The sequence below is a fragment of the Narcine bancroftii genome, chromosome 4 (genome assembly GCF_036971445.1).
Source record: "Narcine bancroftii isolate sNarBan1 chromosome 4, sNarBan1.hap1, whole genome shotgun sequence".
NCBI classification, from domain to species: domain Eukaryota; kingdom Metazoa; phylum Chordata; class Chondrichthyes; order Torpediniformes; family Narcinidae; genus Narcine; species Narcine bancroftii.
The window spans coordinates 312,037,428-312,052,093 of NC_091472.1; the positions used below are offsets into that span (position 1 = coordinate 312,037,428).

The 14,666-nt window shown below is 48.3% G+C and overlaps 1 protein-coding gene across 1 annotated transcript in view; it reads right to left on the reverse strand.

Annotated features, from left to right (window-relative positions):
• Window positions 1-14,666, reverse strand: part of wnt6b (wingless-type MMTV integration site family, member 6b) — a 123,506-nt gene that overhangs the window by 25,917 nt on the left and 82,923 nt on the right. The window contains exon 3 of the mRNA XM_069930555.1: window positions 9,931-10,232. Coding sequence (XP_069786656.1) covers window positions 9,931-10,232 — 302 coding nt within the window. The remainder of the gene's footprint in view (window positions 1-9,930; window positions 10,233-14,666) is intronic.

Below are 14,666 nucleotides of genomic sequence, written 5' to 3' on the forward strand. Positions count from 1 at the left end.
ACTGGGAATGGGGTTCCCGCGCTGTCTGTAAGGGGGCCTCCGGTTTCCTCCCGCAATTCAAAAACGTGCCGGGGGTGTAGGTCAATGGGGTGCAAATTGGACGGCATGGGCCCGTGGACCAAAAGAGCCTGTTACTGTGCCAGATGTATTTTTTAAAATCCGGACTGCTCGGGGATTGGGTCGGTCCAGATTTTCGCTTTTTCCGGATTCTCAGACAGTACATCTCTGGTGTTTACACAGTTCACGCACGCACACAACACAATGCACGCAACCACACAACGCACACGTGTATGCATGCGCACAAAAGCCGACAGTTGTCAAGAAACCCAGATTCTCGAGTGGTCCAGATTTCTGGCATCTGAATTTTTGGGCTTTTACTGGATACTGACTGGTTGCATCACAGCCCGATTAAGGAATTTGACTGCCCAGGACCGCAGAAGGTAGCAGACATGACCAGGACCCCCACAGGCTCTGACCTCCCATCCACTGATGACATCTATGTGAGGCTCTCACTCAAGAAGGCAGCTAACATCATCCAGTCCCCTATCACCCTAGTCACAGCCTCTTCTCACGGGTACCTTCAGGGAGAAGGTACAGAAGGATGAAGACCAGAACTTTGATTCAAAAACAGTTTCCAACAGTTATCAGGCTCTTGAACCTCCCCTTATAACACTAATCATGGTCTGATACTGCGAAAATGACTGTGCAGTATTGCAAGGTGATTTGGAAACTATTTATCTATCTGTCTGTTTGAATTGTTATCTATTTATAAATTAATTAATATATAGTTGCGGCGGTGCACATAACTAACGGTAGGCGAACTGGCCGCGTCAAGATGGGGTCGTCTTTTCCGCCAGCTGGGTCGGGTCCGCACGTGCCGGGCAACGTCAGGATATCGTTTCTGGCACAAGGGCAGGACTTACCCATGGCCTTATAGGGCACAGGGCGGGAAGTTTCAATAAACAACTGGAGTGTAAATGAGCCCACCGAGTACTGGCCTCGTTCTTCCCCGCTGCATTTAGCTGCATAGTTTTATAGTTGATTTTTTTTATGAAACTACGGCAAGTAAGAATTTTGGTCCATATGTACATTCTACAAAGTACATTTTTACTATTATTATAAAACTGTCCAGTTTTAGAAGGAGATCCAAGCTGTCATGGTTTTTCCATGGGATTCCTCTAGAGAGAAAATATCACCAAGGTTTATCGTCAGATTCAAATACAGCATTTTTAATGGTTTAGCCCAGACAGGCAGGCTTAAGTTTGTACTTGAACCTGGAGGAGGTTCCGAACCAACAGTTTTGTAACACAGGGACAAGGACGCTCTTTCTTCTCCCATTCAGACCATGCAACTGCACCTCCCGAGATGGCGGTGCCTGTGATCGGCAGTGGCCACGAGGGGTTACAGACGCCGGGCAAGCAGGGGACTCGAGCAGGGCACCAGAAAACAAGGAGACCATCCCCCATCTGAGAAGGAGAAGCAGAGGGGATGACCCCACAGGACAGCGACTGCGGCGGAGGACCAGTGAGGGGGCTCCGCGGCTGAGGAGCACCAAGGCAGGGGCTGCGGGCGACTGCGGTCGAGGAATTCACGCCAGGCGGCTGACTGCTGGTGACTGGCTCAGGACTGGCTGAAGGGGGCAGGGGGGTGCCAGGTGCCGGAACTGGGATGCGAGAGGGTGACGAGGGCGCTGAAGGTTCCCGGTTGGGGTTGGGGAGTGGGAGTGGGGGGGTTCGGATCTGGAACTTGGGCTGCTAATCATTTCCAGCAGGTGTGCTGGAAGCGAATCCATGGACACAGGGTGACTCTGGTCGGGGGGGGGGGGAACACACACACTCTTTTATGCTTCTCTTCGACTGTGAGGAGCTTTCAGACAATTTCTGCCAATGGTGAACTATGTGTCTTACGGCAGATGAAAACGTATTTCGTGTCATATTGCACTTTATTACATGACAATAAATAGAATATTGAATTATGTTGAGGGTGAGATTTCAGTGCATATACAGTGAACAGAGAACAAGAATGCAACCAGCTGAAATGAGCATGGATCAGCAAAAATGCATTCACTCCACGTTACATAAGGAAGGATAAATGAATGGTTACGTGCAGAATTGATGGTACAAGGATTGACAGAAATGATCCAACATGCTATGGAACATGATGGGCCCATCCTAATGTCATCCAAGGAATGCAGTTGCTTGCCGCTGAATAATGTAGGCTGTTGATGGTAGATTAATATCTTGGGAGCTTTGCTGCATTATCTTTAGGGCCCACTATATACTTGTAGCTTTGCTCTTCATGGAAGGTTTCACCGCAACAAAGTCACCCTCCCTTGAGGGAATGAAATAATGAATAGGGTCCACGTTTACGCAAATTATGCAGCTAGTCTCTGTGCAACAGGCCACTTCCCTTTGTAGCTGAACAAAGTTCAGTCCCCCACCTGACGGCCTCAACCCAGGTCTAACAAAGGTGTAAACAGATGAAATTAATACTGACAAAAGCATGAGAAGATAGACTGGCCTTGGAGGCGGCCCAGAGGAGGATCACCAGGCTGGTCCTGGAGATGAGGGAGGTTGACCAACGAAGGGAGACTAAATCCCCTGGGATTAGACTCACTCGAATTCAGGAGAATGAGAGGAGATCTTATAGATACATATAAAATTATGAAAGGGAGAGATAAGATAGAGGCAGGAAAACTATTTTCACTGGTAGGCGAGACAAGAACAGGGGGACACACAGCCTCAAGATTCAGGGGAGTAGATTTAAGACGGAGATGAGGAAAAATTGAGAGGCATGAATCTGTGGAATTTTCTGCCTAGGGAAGCGGTTGAGGCGACTTCATTCAACATATTTCAGTTCGATAGATTTTTACATAAAAAAAGGGATTAAGGGATATGGGGAAAAGGCAGGAATGTGGTGTTGAGTTGATGATCAGATTGAATAGCGGAGCAGGTTTGACTGGCCGGATGGCCGACTCCCGCTCCCATTTCTTATGTGAGAACAAGAAACTTGCTCACACTGGGCACCTTTAAAGTTTTTACCTTGTACAGCGAGAAAGGCTCTTCCGGGAGTAGTCTAACAGGTTATTTCCAACCTGCGTACAGCTGTGCAAGGAACATAAATTACAGAGGATAGGGTTACAATGAATATATGTAGAGTCAGGGAGAGAGGATGGGGAGAAGATCTGCTTGGAGCTTGGTGAGAGTGAATTTTGGAGGAAACCAAGCCACACATTCATTTATATCGTGCTTTTAACATCAGAATGCATCTCAAGGCACTTCATAGAAGTGTTATCAAAGGCAGATTAGCAGTGAGGCATGCAAGCAGGTTTTGGGAATGAGGCCAAGGACGATCAAAGAGGAAGGTTTGAGGAACATCTGAAGCTCAGTTCCCTACCCCCATACATCACTGCCGACAGGGAGACCTCTGCAAGTACGACATTCACCAGCGCAGAGTCTCCAGAAAGGTACTAATCTGTGAGGCATGAAGTAAATGGCTCTGCAGGAGCTCTGCAGCCAGGAAGCAAAAGGTCAAGGTTTGGGATCAGGACCCTGCCTCAAGGCTAGGATGGGAAGGAGGTGGGAGGAATGGGTTGGGGAGGGGGTCAAGAGGGGATATGACACTGGCTTGAAGATAGGTGGGCAGGATAAGGTTTGGGCCGAAGCACGAAAGTCTGCGGACGCTGTGATTGAAGTCAGAGCACACCCGGTCTCGCAGTGTCCATGGGGGGGTAAAGAAACATTACCAATGTTTCGGGCCTGAGCCCTGCTCCAAGGTATAAGCAGGAAAAACAGGAAGGCATCCGAATGGAGAGAGAAAAGGGGGAAAAATGGGAGAAGGAGGAGTCCAGGCCATCAGCCAAAAGGTGTGAACTGGATATGATAAGAGAAGAGGTGAGAATGGATTTTGGCTCCATGAAAAGAGATGGAGGGAAAAGGGAAGAGGGAGCTGTGATTCTTACACAGCCTTGTGGGATTTTACCGTGATGATGTCCCGGCATCGGTCGCTCACACAGGAACAACCAAAACTGCAACTCTCCATTTCTGTCTGCGAATTTACGCAGCAATGCCCCTGCATCAACGTCGGACTCATTAACCAGCTGGTCCCAGAATGCCTGCAGTGCCATTTGTACCGCATGTGTTCTGGGAAAACAGCAATAATTTCCCAGAATGCAGCGGCTGTGTAAAACAACATAAAAGAGATGGATCTGGGGGAAAGGCAACAGGGGGAAGAAGATGGCCAGGATGATTTAATGGAAACCGGAGGTTGATGTTAATGCCATCCAGTTGGAGGGTGCCAAGCAGAAGATGAGATATTCATCCAACGTGCGGGTGGCCTCAGTCCGCCAATGCACGAGACCACGTCAGCGAGGGAATGGGGTGGGAAATTGAAACGGGTGCCACACTATTGCAACGGTGCTCAAAAAACAATCTCCCCAGTCTTTCTCATCGAGAGGAGACCGCAATGGGATGACTGGACGCAACTTCACTTGGAAGGACTGCTTGTGGTGCCAAATGGTGGAAAGGGAGGAGGCGTGGGCACCAGCGAAGCATCTCCTGCGGCCACAGGGGTCGGTACCATGGTAATGATTGGTGGGGAGGGAGGAGTGGAGTCATGGCCCCTGCACAAGAAGGGGAGAGGAGAAGAGGGGACTGCGTGTCCAATGGTGGGAATCACACAGTCAGTGGCAGAAATGGTGGGGGGAAGGATGTGTTGGATACAGAGGCTGGTGGGGTGGGAGGTGAGGGCAAGTGGAATCCCGTCCTGGTCATGCTTGGGTGCAGAGGGGGTCAGGGCAGATGTGCGTGTAATGGAGGATATGCAGGTGAGTTGATGGTTGTAGAGGGAAAATGCTGATAACAAGTGAGTGGAAATCACAGCTTTAGAGGCAGTGATGGGGAGGTTACCAGAGGCAATGAGATGGTAATGGCATGGGTGATAACATCCTAATGGTGAAGTCCTGGTGCAGGAGTTGAAAAAGGAAACAGCTGAGATCTTTGGTCTAACCCCTGAAAAGGTAAACATCCATCTACGAGACCATGGCGACTCCCTTCCAGACAGACTGAACATTTTCGATGCACAGTTCAATGAGAAGAATAGGCTGAAGCCAAAGAAAGTTCCATCTCCCTCTGGAGAGAACAGACCTCTTGCATAGCCATGGAGGAGGTGAGGAGAACCCTATCCAAGGTGAACCCAGTCAACGTACCCAGCCAGGTACTGAAGACCAACCTGATGGGAGACCTTATGTAGATCTTCAACAGGTTATTGAAGAAGTCTATCATCCCTGTGGGTTTCTAAATACCCGCTATCATCCCGGTACCAAAGAGGGCAACCGGCACAAGGCTGAATGACTACTGCCCAGTGGCACCGATCTCCAGAATTATGAAATGCTTCAAGTATCTCCTGATGGATCAAATCAAAGCACAACTCCCAGAGACCACTTCAATTCCACTGATGATTCTATAGCTTGTGCCTGACCCACCAGGAAAACAATGCCTCATACGCTGTTCATCGATTTCACTAGATCACACGATCACAAGATCACAAGTTCAAGGAGCAGAAGCAGGTCACTAGGCCCATCCAGTCTCTTCCGTGACTCTACACTAAGCTGAATTATGCTCACCCCTAGTTCCAGTTTCCAGCCTTTTCCCCATATCCCTTGATGCCCAATGAGATGCCTATCCATTTCCTGTTTAAATACTCCCAGTGATCTGGCCTCCACTGCTTGTGCAGCAGGGAGTTCCACAGATCCACAACCCTCTGACTATAGAATTTCTTCCTCCTCTTTGTTTTCATTGGATAACTTCTAATGTTAAAACTATGACTCCTTGTCCTCGATTCAACCATCAAGGGAAACATCTTATCTGCATTCACTCTGTCAAAATCTTTCAATATTTGAAATGTCTCTATGTGATCCCATTCACTCTCCTATACTCCGAGTACAACCCAAGAGCTGACAAACATTCCTCATATGCCAGCCCCTGCATTCCAGGAATCATCGGGGTAAATCTCCTCTGTACCCTCTCCAACAACATCACATCCTTTCTAGGATAGGGAGCCCAAAACTGTACACAGCTGGTCCATAGAGTCTCAGATCAGTGTTTAATACAATGATACCCTAGAGGCTGGTGGAAAATCCGTCCTCACTGGGACTCAACTCTCATCTCTATAATTGGATTTGGGCTTCCTCATGCAAAGACTACAGTCTGTCCGGGTCAGTCACAGAACGTCGAGCACCGTCACACTGAGCACTGCTGCACCTCAGGACTGTGTGCTCAGCCCGCTCCTGTTCATGCTACTGACCCATGATGGCATCGCCAGATCCAGCTCCAATGGAGTCATCAAGTTTGCAGACAGCCGTTGGCCTCATCAGCAACAACGTTGAGTCGTACGGCAGAGAAGAAGCGCAACATCACGTGAAATGGTGCGACAATAACAACTCGAGTCTCCACATGGAGAAGACGAAGGAGATGACTGTGGATTTCAGGAGGACCAGGAACGACCACCCGCCACAACGTGGAAGTGGAGAGCACCAAGTTGCTTGGAGCCCACTTAAGAAGGGACCCATCCTGAACACAAAGCATCTCCTCACTTGTCAGGAAGGTGCAACAGCGACTGTAATTTCTGAGAAGACGGAAGTGGGAAAGGCCACTGGCAATGCTCCTGTCAGCCTTCTGCAGGAGCTCTATTGAGAATGTCCACACCGGCTGCATCACAGTGTGGTACAGATGCCGAAGGAGCATTGGATCGGAGGTTAATCCATAGGACCATAAAAGCGGCAGAGAGGATCACTGCAGGGAGGTGTATGGACGGCTATGGACCAGGTGCATGCCAATGGTACCAGGCAGAATAACAGTTCAGCACAGACTAGATGGGCCGAAGAGCCTGCTTCTGCCTTGTTGGGTTCTGCGGTTCTATGAATGGTGTGGGGCCAAGTGGAGGGCAGAGCGTTCAGGGGTGGGGTGAGGGGGTGCTCTGAAGATCATCAGGTTGTATCTGTACAATTGAACTTGAGGGGTGGAGAAGTCCAGGCTGGCCATGCCCCATCAACAACGACAAAAGAAGCTGAGAACAGGAAACTAGTCAGGTGAGGAGTGATGTCCAAAGTTCCAGTAGCCCCCATTCTTGTGTCTCTCTCGGTGAAGTACGTCCCCATGTCCTCATCTAATCAGAAATCGGCAGCCAACAAAGGATAGAACAATTAAGTTCCTTCTCCAAGATCCCTCTCTGCCCTGTAGGACCAGCAGGTGGAAAACTGGCCGAGCGAAAAGATGAATCAAGTCGAAGTTTATTGTCATCTGATCATACCAGTACAACCTGACGAAACAGCGTCCTCCAGTCCTCGGTGCAAAGCACACAGACACGCAACCAGACAGAACAGACAGACAGGCAAACAAGACAGACAGACATGGGGAAAACATACATATATAAAAATAAATAAATGTAGGTATGTTCTCAGTAATGAGGTTATATCAGGGGAGACCATTCAGATCGTTCCATCCATTAATTAGCTGTTAGATCCCCCTGCCTCATCTCTGTTATAAATCCAAGCAGTAACCCAGAACAATAATACAGGAAGGTACCAACACAAAGCCACTCAACCCTGTTACTTTACCCAGTGAGGTGATAGTTGTTCTTGATGTAACAACCTTTGTACACAGACATGGAACATTACATCACAGTATGATGTTAAGCCAAATTTGGAATACTGTGTGCAGTTCTGGTCACCGAATTATAGGAAGGATATCAACAAGGTAGAGAGAGTTCAGAGAAGATTTATGAAAATGTTACCTGGGTTTCAGAATCGAGATTACAAAGAAAGATTATTCCTTTGTAGCGTAGAAGGTTGAGGGGGGGATTTGATAGAGGTATTTAAGATTATGAGGGTAATAGATAGAGTTGATGTGGATAGGCTTTTTCCATTGAGGATAGGAGAGACTGAAACAAGAGATCATGAGTTAAGGGGCAAAAGTTTAGAAGTAACATGAGGGGGCTCTTCTTCACTCAGAGAGTGGTGGCCATGTGGAATGAGCTTCTGGGAGAAGTAGTGATGGCAGGCTCCATTTTGTCCTTTAAGGAAAAATTGGATAGGGAAATGGATGGGAGGGTAATGGAGGCTTAAGGGCAAGAGGAGAGGACTTGGTTCGGTGCAGACTAGAAGGGCCGAGATGGCCTGTTTCCATCCTGTAATTGTTATATGGTTATACTCCATAACAAGCTGTTCCTTCCCTCCCTTACACCTCTAACACTCTATTTTTCCTACATTCATGAGCCTTTTGAATGTCCCTATTGCACCAGCCCCTGCCGTGCATTCCAAGCACTCACAACTCTGAGAAAAAGAAGCAGTACCTCTGACGTCTCCCTCAATGCAATTACAGCGCCAATGAGCTTGGTTCGAATCCGTCGCAGTCTGTGGGGGGGTTTGTACGTTCTCCTGTGACCTGAGCAGATTTTCCTGGGTGCTCTGGTTTCCTCCCACCCTCCAAAAACTTAGACCAGTAGAGCACAGCCCACGATGTGGTGCCAACCTACCCCACAACAATTTAACTCTTCTTTCCTTCACACCTGTAACCCTCTATTTCAGTGGTTCTCAACCTTAAGTAATCCCATAAGTGCTGTGTGATTAGTAAGGGATTGCTTAAGGTGGGATGTAGGTGGGAAGAGAAGGTTGAGAATAACTGCTCTAGACCCAATTGTTACTGAAATATTTTGCTTGAGACAAATTGTCTTTGGCCCATTTCCTTTGGAGTTCTGAAATCGTGCACATAACAAGTCAATGAGGGACGATTAAAACAGTGGTTTTCAAACTTTTTCTTCCCACCCACATCTCACCTTAAGCAATCCCTTACTAATCACAGAGTACAGATGGTATAGGGAATACTTAAAGTGGGATGTGAGTGGAAAGAAAAAGGTTGAGAACCACTGCTCTATATCCCTTACGTCCATGTGCCCTATCTAAATAATAAATAAATATTCCCATTACATGAGCCTCCACCACCACCCCGCACCCCCACCCCCCCCACCCAGCCTTGCATTCCAGGCACTCACCTCTCTCTCTGTGTTAAGAAAAAATTACCTTTTACATCTCCCTTAAACTTTCCTCCCTCCACCTCAAACTGAAGTTGTTTAGTCTTTGTTGTGGTCAGCCCAAGAAAATGGGGCTGGCTGTTCCACTCACCTAGACCCCTCATAATAGTATATATTTTATTTTTCCTTGCGAGACCACAGAGATTTACCAATTGTGTTTGGCCCATCAAAAATCTATCAGTCTCAGATTTGAAGAGGGAGGATTAATCTCAGAGCCCAACGCCACTTGAGAGAGGGAGTTGCAAGGTTGCACCACAATCCGGGTCTGATTCTGTTTACACGTCAGGGCACTGACACAAACACTTTGCTTTCTGCACCTTGGTCTTAGAATCCCTGACTCTCTCCATCCTCCAGCCCGATTCTCCCTCAAGAAACCTCAATCAAATCATCACTTCTCAGCCCTTCAAAAATTCCAAAGAATATTTTCCTAATGCCTGAAGTGGCGGTTAATTCCAGCCACTTTGCACTCCTTCCCCAGGCAAATGATCAGCCCTGAAGATGGGAGCCCTGCATTGAAGCTGGGAGCAGGGAGTCTTGCAAAGAGATCACTGCACAGGGTCACTGCGAACAAATCTCGTGGCGTTACAAAAACAATTAGCACCATGAACAACAGTGTGAGCGGGGACAGTGTGAGCGGGGACAGCGTGAGATTGAACAGCGTGAGATTGAACAGCGTGAGCGGGGACAGCGTGAGCGGGGACAGCGTGAGCGGGGACAGCGTGAGCGGGGACAGCGTGAGCGGGGACAGCGAGAGCGGGGACAGCGTGAGCGGGGACAACGTGAGCGGGGACAGCGTGAGCGGGGACAGTGTGAATGTGGACTGCAGCGTCACCGGAAACTCACCATTCGCCCAGCTTCGTTGTTGTGCAGGTCAACCAGCGTCCGGATGTCACTCTTGCCTTTCTTCCTCCTGGCATCCATGAACTGCTTGGACTTCTCGTAACCGAAGTCCACATCATCGCCACAGCCTCCCCACTCCCAGGCCGTGCCCTCGGTGTCGGTACCTGCCGTCGGTGTGGGGGGAGACCTGCTGCGGGAACGGTCACACCCACACTGCAACAGTTCTCCCATGCTGCAGGCTTGGGTGACAGCATGGGTGACACCAGCGGAGGTGATGGCATACACGAAGGCCGTCTCCCGGATATCTGTAGCAGAGGAGTGGAGTAAAGAAACAGAGCTCAAAGGGATCCTCAGCTCAACAATGAGAAAGTCTACAAGTTCGTGGTTTCCCCTGGCCAAGCAGTTGACAACTGTGGCAGATAGTTTCAGAATATAAAAGGTCTATTGAATTGTTTTATAGTCACGTGTACCGAGGACCACAGTTTAAGGTGAGAGGAGGAATGTGTTGGGGAAAAATCAGGGGTATATTCTTTTACACAGAGAGTTGGGAGTGCCTGGAATACACGGCCGGGGGTGGTGGTGGAGACGGGTACAATAGGGATGTTCAGAAGACTTTTAGGCAGGCACATGGATGCAAGAATTATAGAGGGTTATGAGAGGGAGGTTGGGATATTGTGAAGTAGGTTTATGCCAATCTGCACAACACCATGTTAGTACTGAGCTGTTGTGTTCTATATTCTCTACAGTTAAATTCTTCGTTTTGCGTGCTATCCAAGGAAGTTGACCCATACGACAGGAAGGAAACAGTATCAAATAAATAAGTGAGACAACAGTGTCAGGTTAAAAGCCAAATAGTGCAGGTTCTCGAGGAATGTGCAAAACCACAGTGTGGGGTATAGAGGTAAGTACCTCTATTATGGGGCAAGATTAGCAGAGCTGGGACTTTTCTCTTTGGAGCATGGAAGGATGTAAAAATGTAAAAAAGTAATTTAAAAAAATGTTAAATGTATTTTTAAAAATTTAGACATACAGCACAGTAACAGGCCACGAGCCCGTGCCACCCAATTTACATCCCATTAACCTACACCCCCGGTACATTTTGAAGGGAGGGAGGAAACCGGAGCCCCCTGTAGTGAATGTCTGCCAAGCTGCCTGTCTCCCCTCTGGCGAGCCTTGCTGTACATTATCTCTACTGTTAAGGACACTCCCCTTGGATATAACTGTAGATGTATCTAGTGCCTTTCATTATTCTACCATGAGTTCCTGCTAATAAAAGCCATGATTATTATTTGACCACATTGTCTTTATATACTTCATCAACTGGCACTTCACCACCCCCCCCCCCCCGGGGAAAACCCACGCAGACATGGGGAGAACATACAAACACCTCATAGACAGCGCAGGATTCAAACCCCGGTTATAACTGTCGGTGCTGTAAAGACGTGGCGCTAACTGTTACACCGCCCCCACTGCGCCAACTGTGCTGCTCCTAATCGAGATCGACAAGATTATGGGTAGCGTAGATAGGGTGGGCGGCCAGCATCTGTTTCTCAGGGCAGGATCAGCAAACACCAGAGGACGTAGGTACAAAGTGAAGGGAGGGAAGTTTAGGGGAGACGTCAGGGGGTAAGTTTTTTACACGGAGAGTTGCGAATGCATGGAATGCCTTGCCAAGGAGTAGTGACGTTGGCTGAAACATGAGGGGCATTTAAGAGACTCTTAGACAGGCACATGGATGGAAAAAAAATAAAGGGTTATGGGGTAGGGAAGGTTTAGTACATTTTTTAAAGGAATATATGTGTTGGCCCAACATTGAAGGCTGAAGGGCCTATACTGTGCTGTAATGTTCTATATTCTATGTACTGTTTTAACACATAGGACAACAACATCATCTTTTCAATGAGAGGTCAGTATCAGAACTGGACGCATGGTCGGTGTAGCGGTTAGCACCACGCCTTTACAACGCCAGCGATCGAGACTGGGGTTTGAATCCCATGCTGTCTGTAAGGAGTTTGTACGTCGCCTCTGTGTCTGTGTGGGTTTTCCCCAGGGGGCTCTGGTGTCCTCCCACTGTTCAAATCGTACCTGGGGTACAATTGGGCGGCACGGGCTCATGGCCGAAACAGACGGTTTCCGTGCTGCTTGTCTAAATTTTTTTTTGAAAACTATTGTCAAACAGCGCATTGCGGTTCGTTCGGGAGACCATGAGTGGCTGGAAAGAAACTGTCCTTGAAGATGGAGGTCCACATTCTCGTGCCTTCTGCCTGATGAAAGGGGGGGGGGGGAATAGAAGCGAGTCTGACTGGGGTGCAACGGGTCCCACTGAAATGCTGAGATATCTTGCCACTCAGTGAAGCTTTGGAAGACCCACCCCAGCGGATTGAATGGAGTTAATTCACAAAACAAAGTGAACATTAGATTTTGGGATAGGACCAAGAATCAAGAGGTCGTGGAGAAAAATGGGGCTGAGGTAAGAGATCAGCCGTGATCTGAAGGCTTGCAAGTTCAGAAAGTCTCTTCTGCTTTCATTCTGTAAAGTCTTATATTCTCAAAATGCTTTATGGGTTATGGCCCACGACATTGAACCAACCTTTCTAAACCGTTTCCAGAATCAGTCTAACCTTTCCCAACCTCACAGACCATAACCCTCTATTTTTCTTACATCCAGGAGCCTGTCTAAGATCCTTTCGAATGTCCCTATTACAGCAGCCTCCACCACCACCCCCCCCACCAACCTCGACGATACATTCCAGGTATCCACCACTCTTTGTTAAAAAAACTACCTCAGGTTTAGTGTCAGAGCACATAAACAACATCACATATAACCCTGAGATCCATTTTCCTGTGGGACAGGCAGAATTGCCACTTATCGGCAGTCCAAAAAAGAACTGTACTCGAGGAAGCATGTATACAAAAGAGAGAAATATAAACAAACTGACTGTGCAATACAGAAAATAAATACCGCACATGTAATCATCGATACTGTGTAAAAGTTAACCCCCCCCATTTTTGGCACCAGATACCTTCCTAGCAGAGCCCCAACCGCGGACTCTTGCTTAGGCTCTCGTTGCCTGCCCAACTTAGCACCCAACGGTCCAACTGCGGACTCTCACCTTGACACTGGCCGTCCACCCATCTGATCTCCAGAAGCACTAAATGCGGATTTCCCATCCCAGCCACATCCGCCTATTCATCCAAGCTCCTTGTGCCCAGTCCGCGGATTCTCGCCTAGGTGCTGGTTGCCCTCCCATTCGAGCTCCCAATGCCTCAACCTTGGACTTTAGCCTAGGCCCCCGCTTCCTGCCCATTCGAGATTCCGATGCCTCGACCACAGGCTGCAAAGTAAGAGTCCTTAAATGAGTCTCTGACTTACTTATTTAGGAGTCGGATGGTGCATCTGACAGCACAGACTTGCCGAATGGCCAGTTTCTGTGCTGCAGTATTCTATGGTTCTGTGGTTTCTTCACTTGCCTCAGACAGATGATCTCTGATATTGGCCATTTTCACAGTGGAGAAAGGTCCCAGTTGTCCTCGCAACCTCTCTTCCCACGCTCCCCCATTTGGCTCCACCTCCCCTCATCCTTAGCCCCCTCCTCACCTGCTGACTCTCCCTCTTTAATAGTCCTTTCTTTCCCTGTGTTGCGGTCGTGTACTTACCTTCATTGGGAGGAGGCGAACAAAAGGGTTAGGATCACCCGTGTGGCTGTGAGCCTATGAGAAGCTCAGAGGGGTTTCGCGGGGTTGTGTTTGGGGAGTTGAAGAATGCAATGTTGTGTCCAGTGAATAATGAAAAGAAAGTCAACTTCGTGGTGTGGCTGAAAGAAACGAGAGAGTGTATTCTTTATTGTTTGTAAGCTGCGGTAAACCAGTGCTGTTACAAGTGATGACCCCTTGAGTTCAAATTTAAAATGGAGAGTGATGAGGGTAAACCCCTTACAGGAGCAGTTGGGGAGGTCAAAGTAAAGATTTCATCCCCCCTCTTTTATTAATAATGCGCTAGCGTGGTTCATGATACTCGAAGCGCGCTTTTCTGCCCTCAGTGCAACAAGTCAGAAAGTGGTTTACTTGTGGAGCGTCTTCCAGAGCAGATTGCCTGTGAAGTGGAGGATAAGTGGATCTGGATGGTAATCTCCCATACGACAGGTTGCTATTCTGCGGCGTTCTCAACCACCCAGGGAGACACATATTGCCCAATTGCAACCTAGGCGATAGGTTACCGTCACAGGTATTGAGGAGATGGCTCAGGGTGGCCGGAATAGATCCTTTCCAGGGCGGCTTTTGGAAATGGAGGTTCCTCGTCACGTTCAAGGGCATTTGGTGTATGTCTTTCAAATATCCACCTTCGTTTAGTTGGCGGATAATGCTGACCTCATTATAAGGTCAAGGGTTCCATTATTGTCACGTAATGCTACATTTAGAATGCAAACTACATGAAATTCTTTAATCTTTGTCTACTGTCAGGCAGATAGAGAGTCGTAACTTTGTCAAGCGCCCCTCACAGAAACCTACAGCACCTGGTGTTCCTTGGCAGTCTCCCCTCCAAGGACTGACCAAGCCTGAGCCTGCTTAGCTTCCGGGATCAGACAAGCTCAGGCAGATTCAGGTTCTGTTGTCCACAACCTCTGCATTGAAGATAGAAAGATTGGCTTCTACCCCTAGAAACTGGAACAACTGCTGACTGCACTTTGTGAAGTACCAGCACCTTCTCAGTCGAAGGCCAGCACCTGCTCAATGGAAGA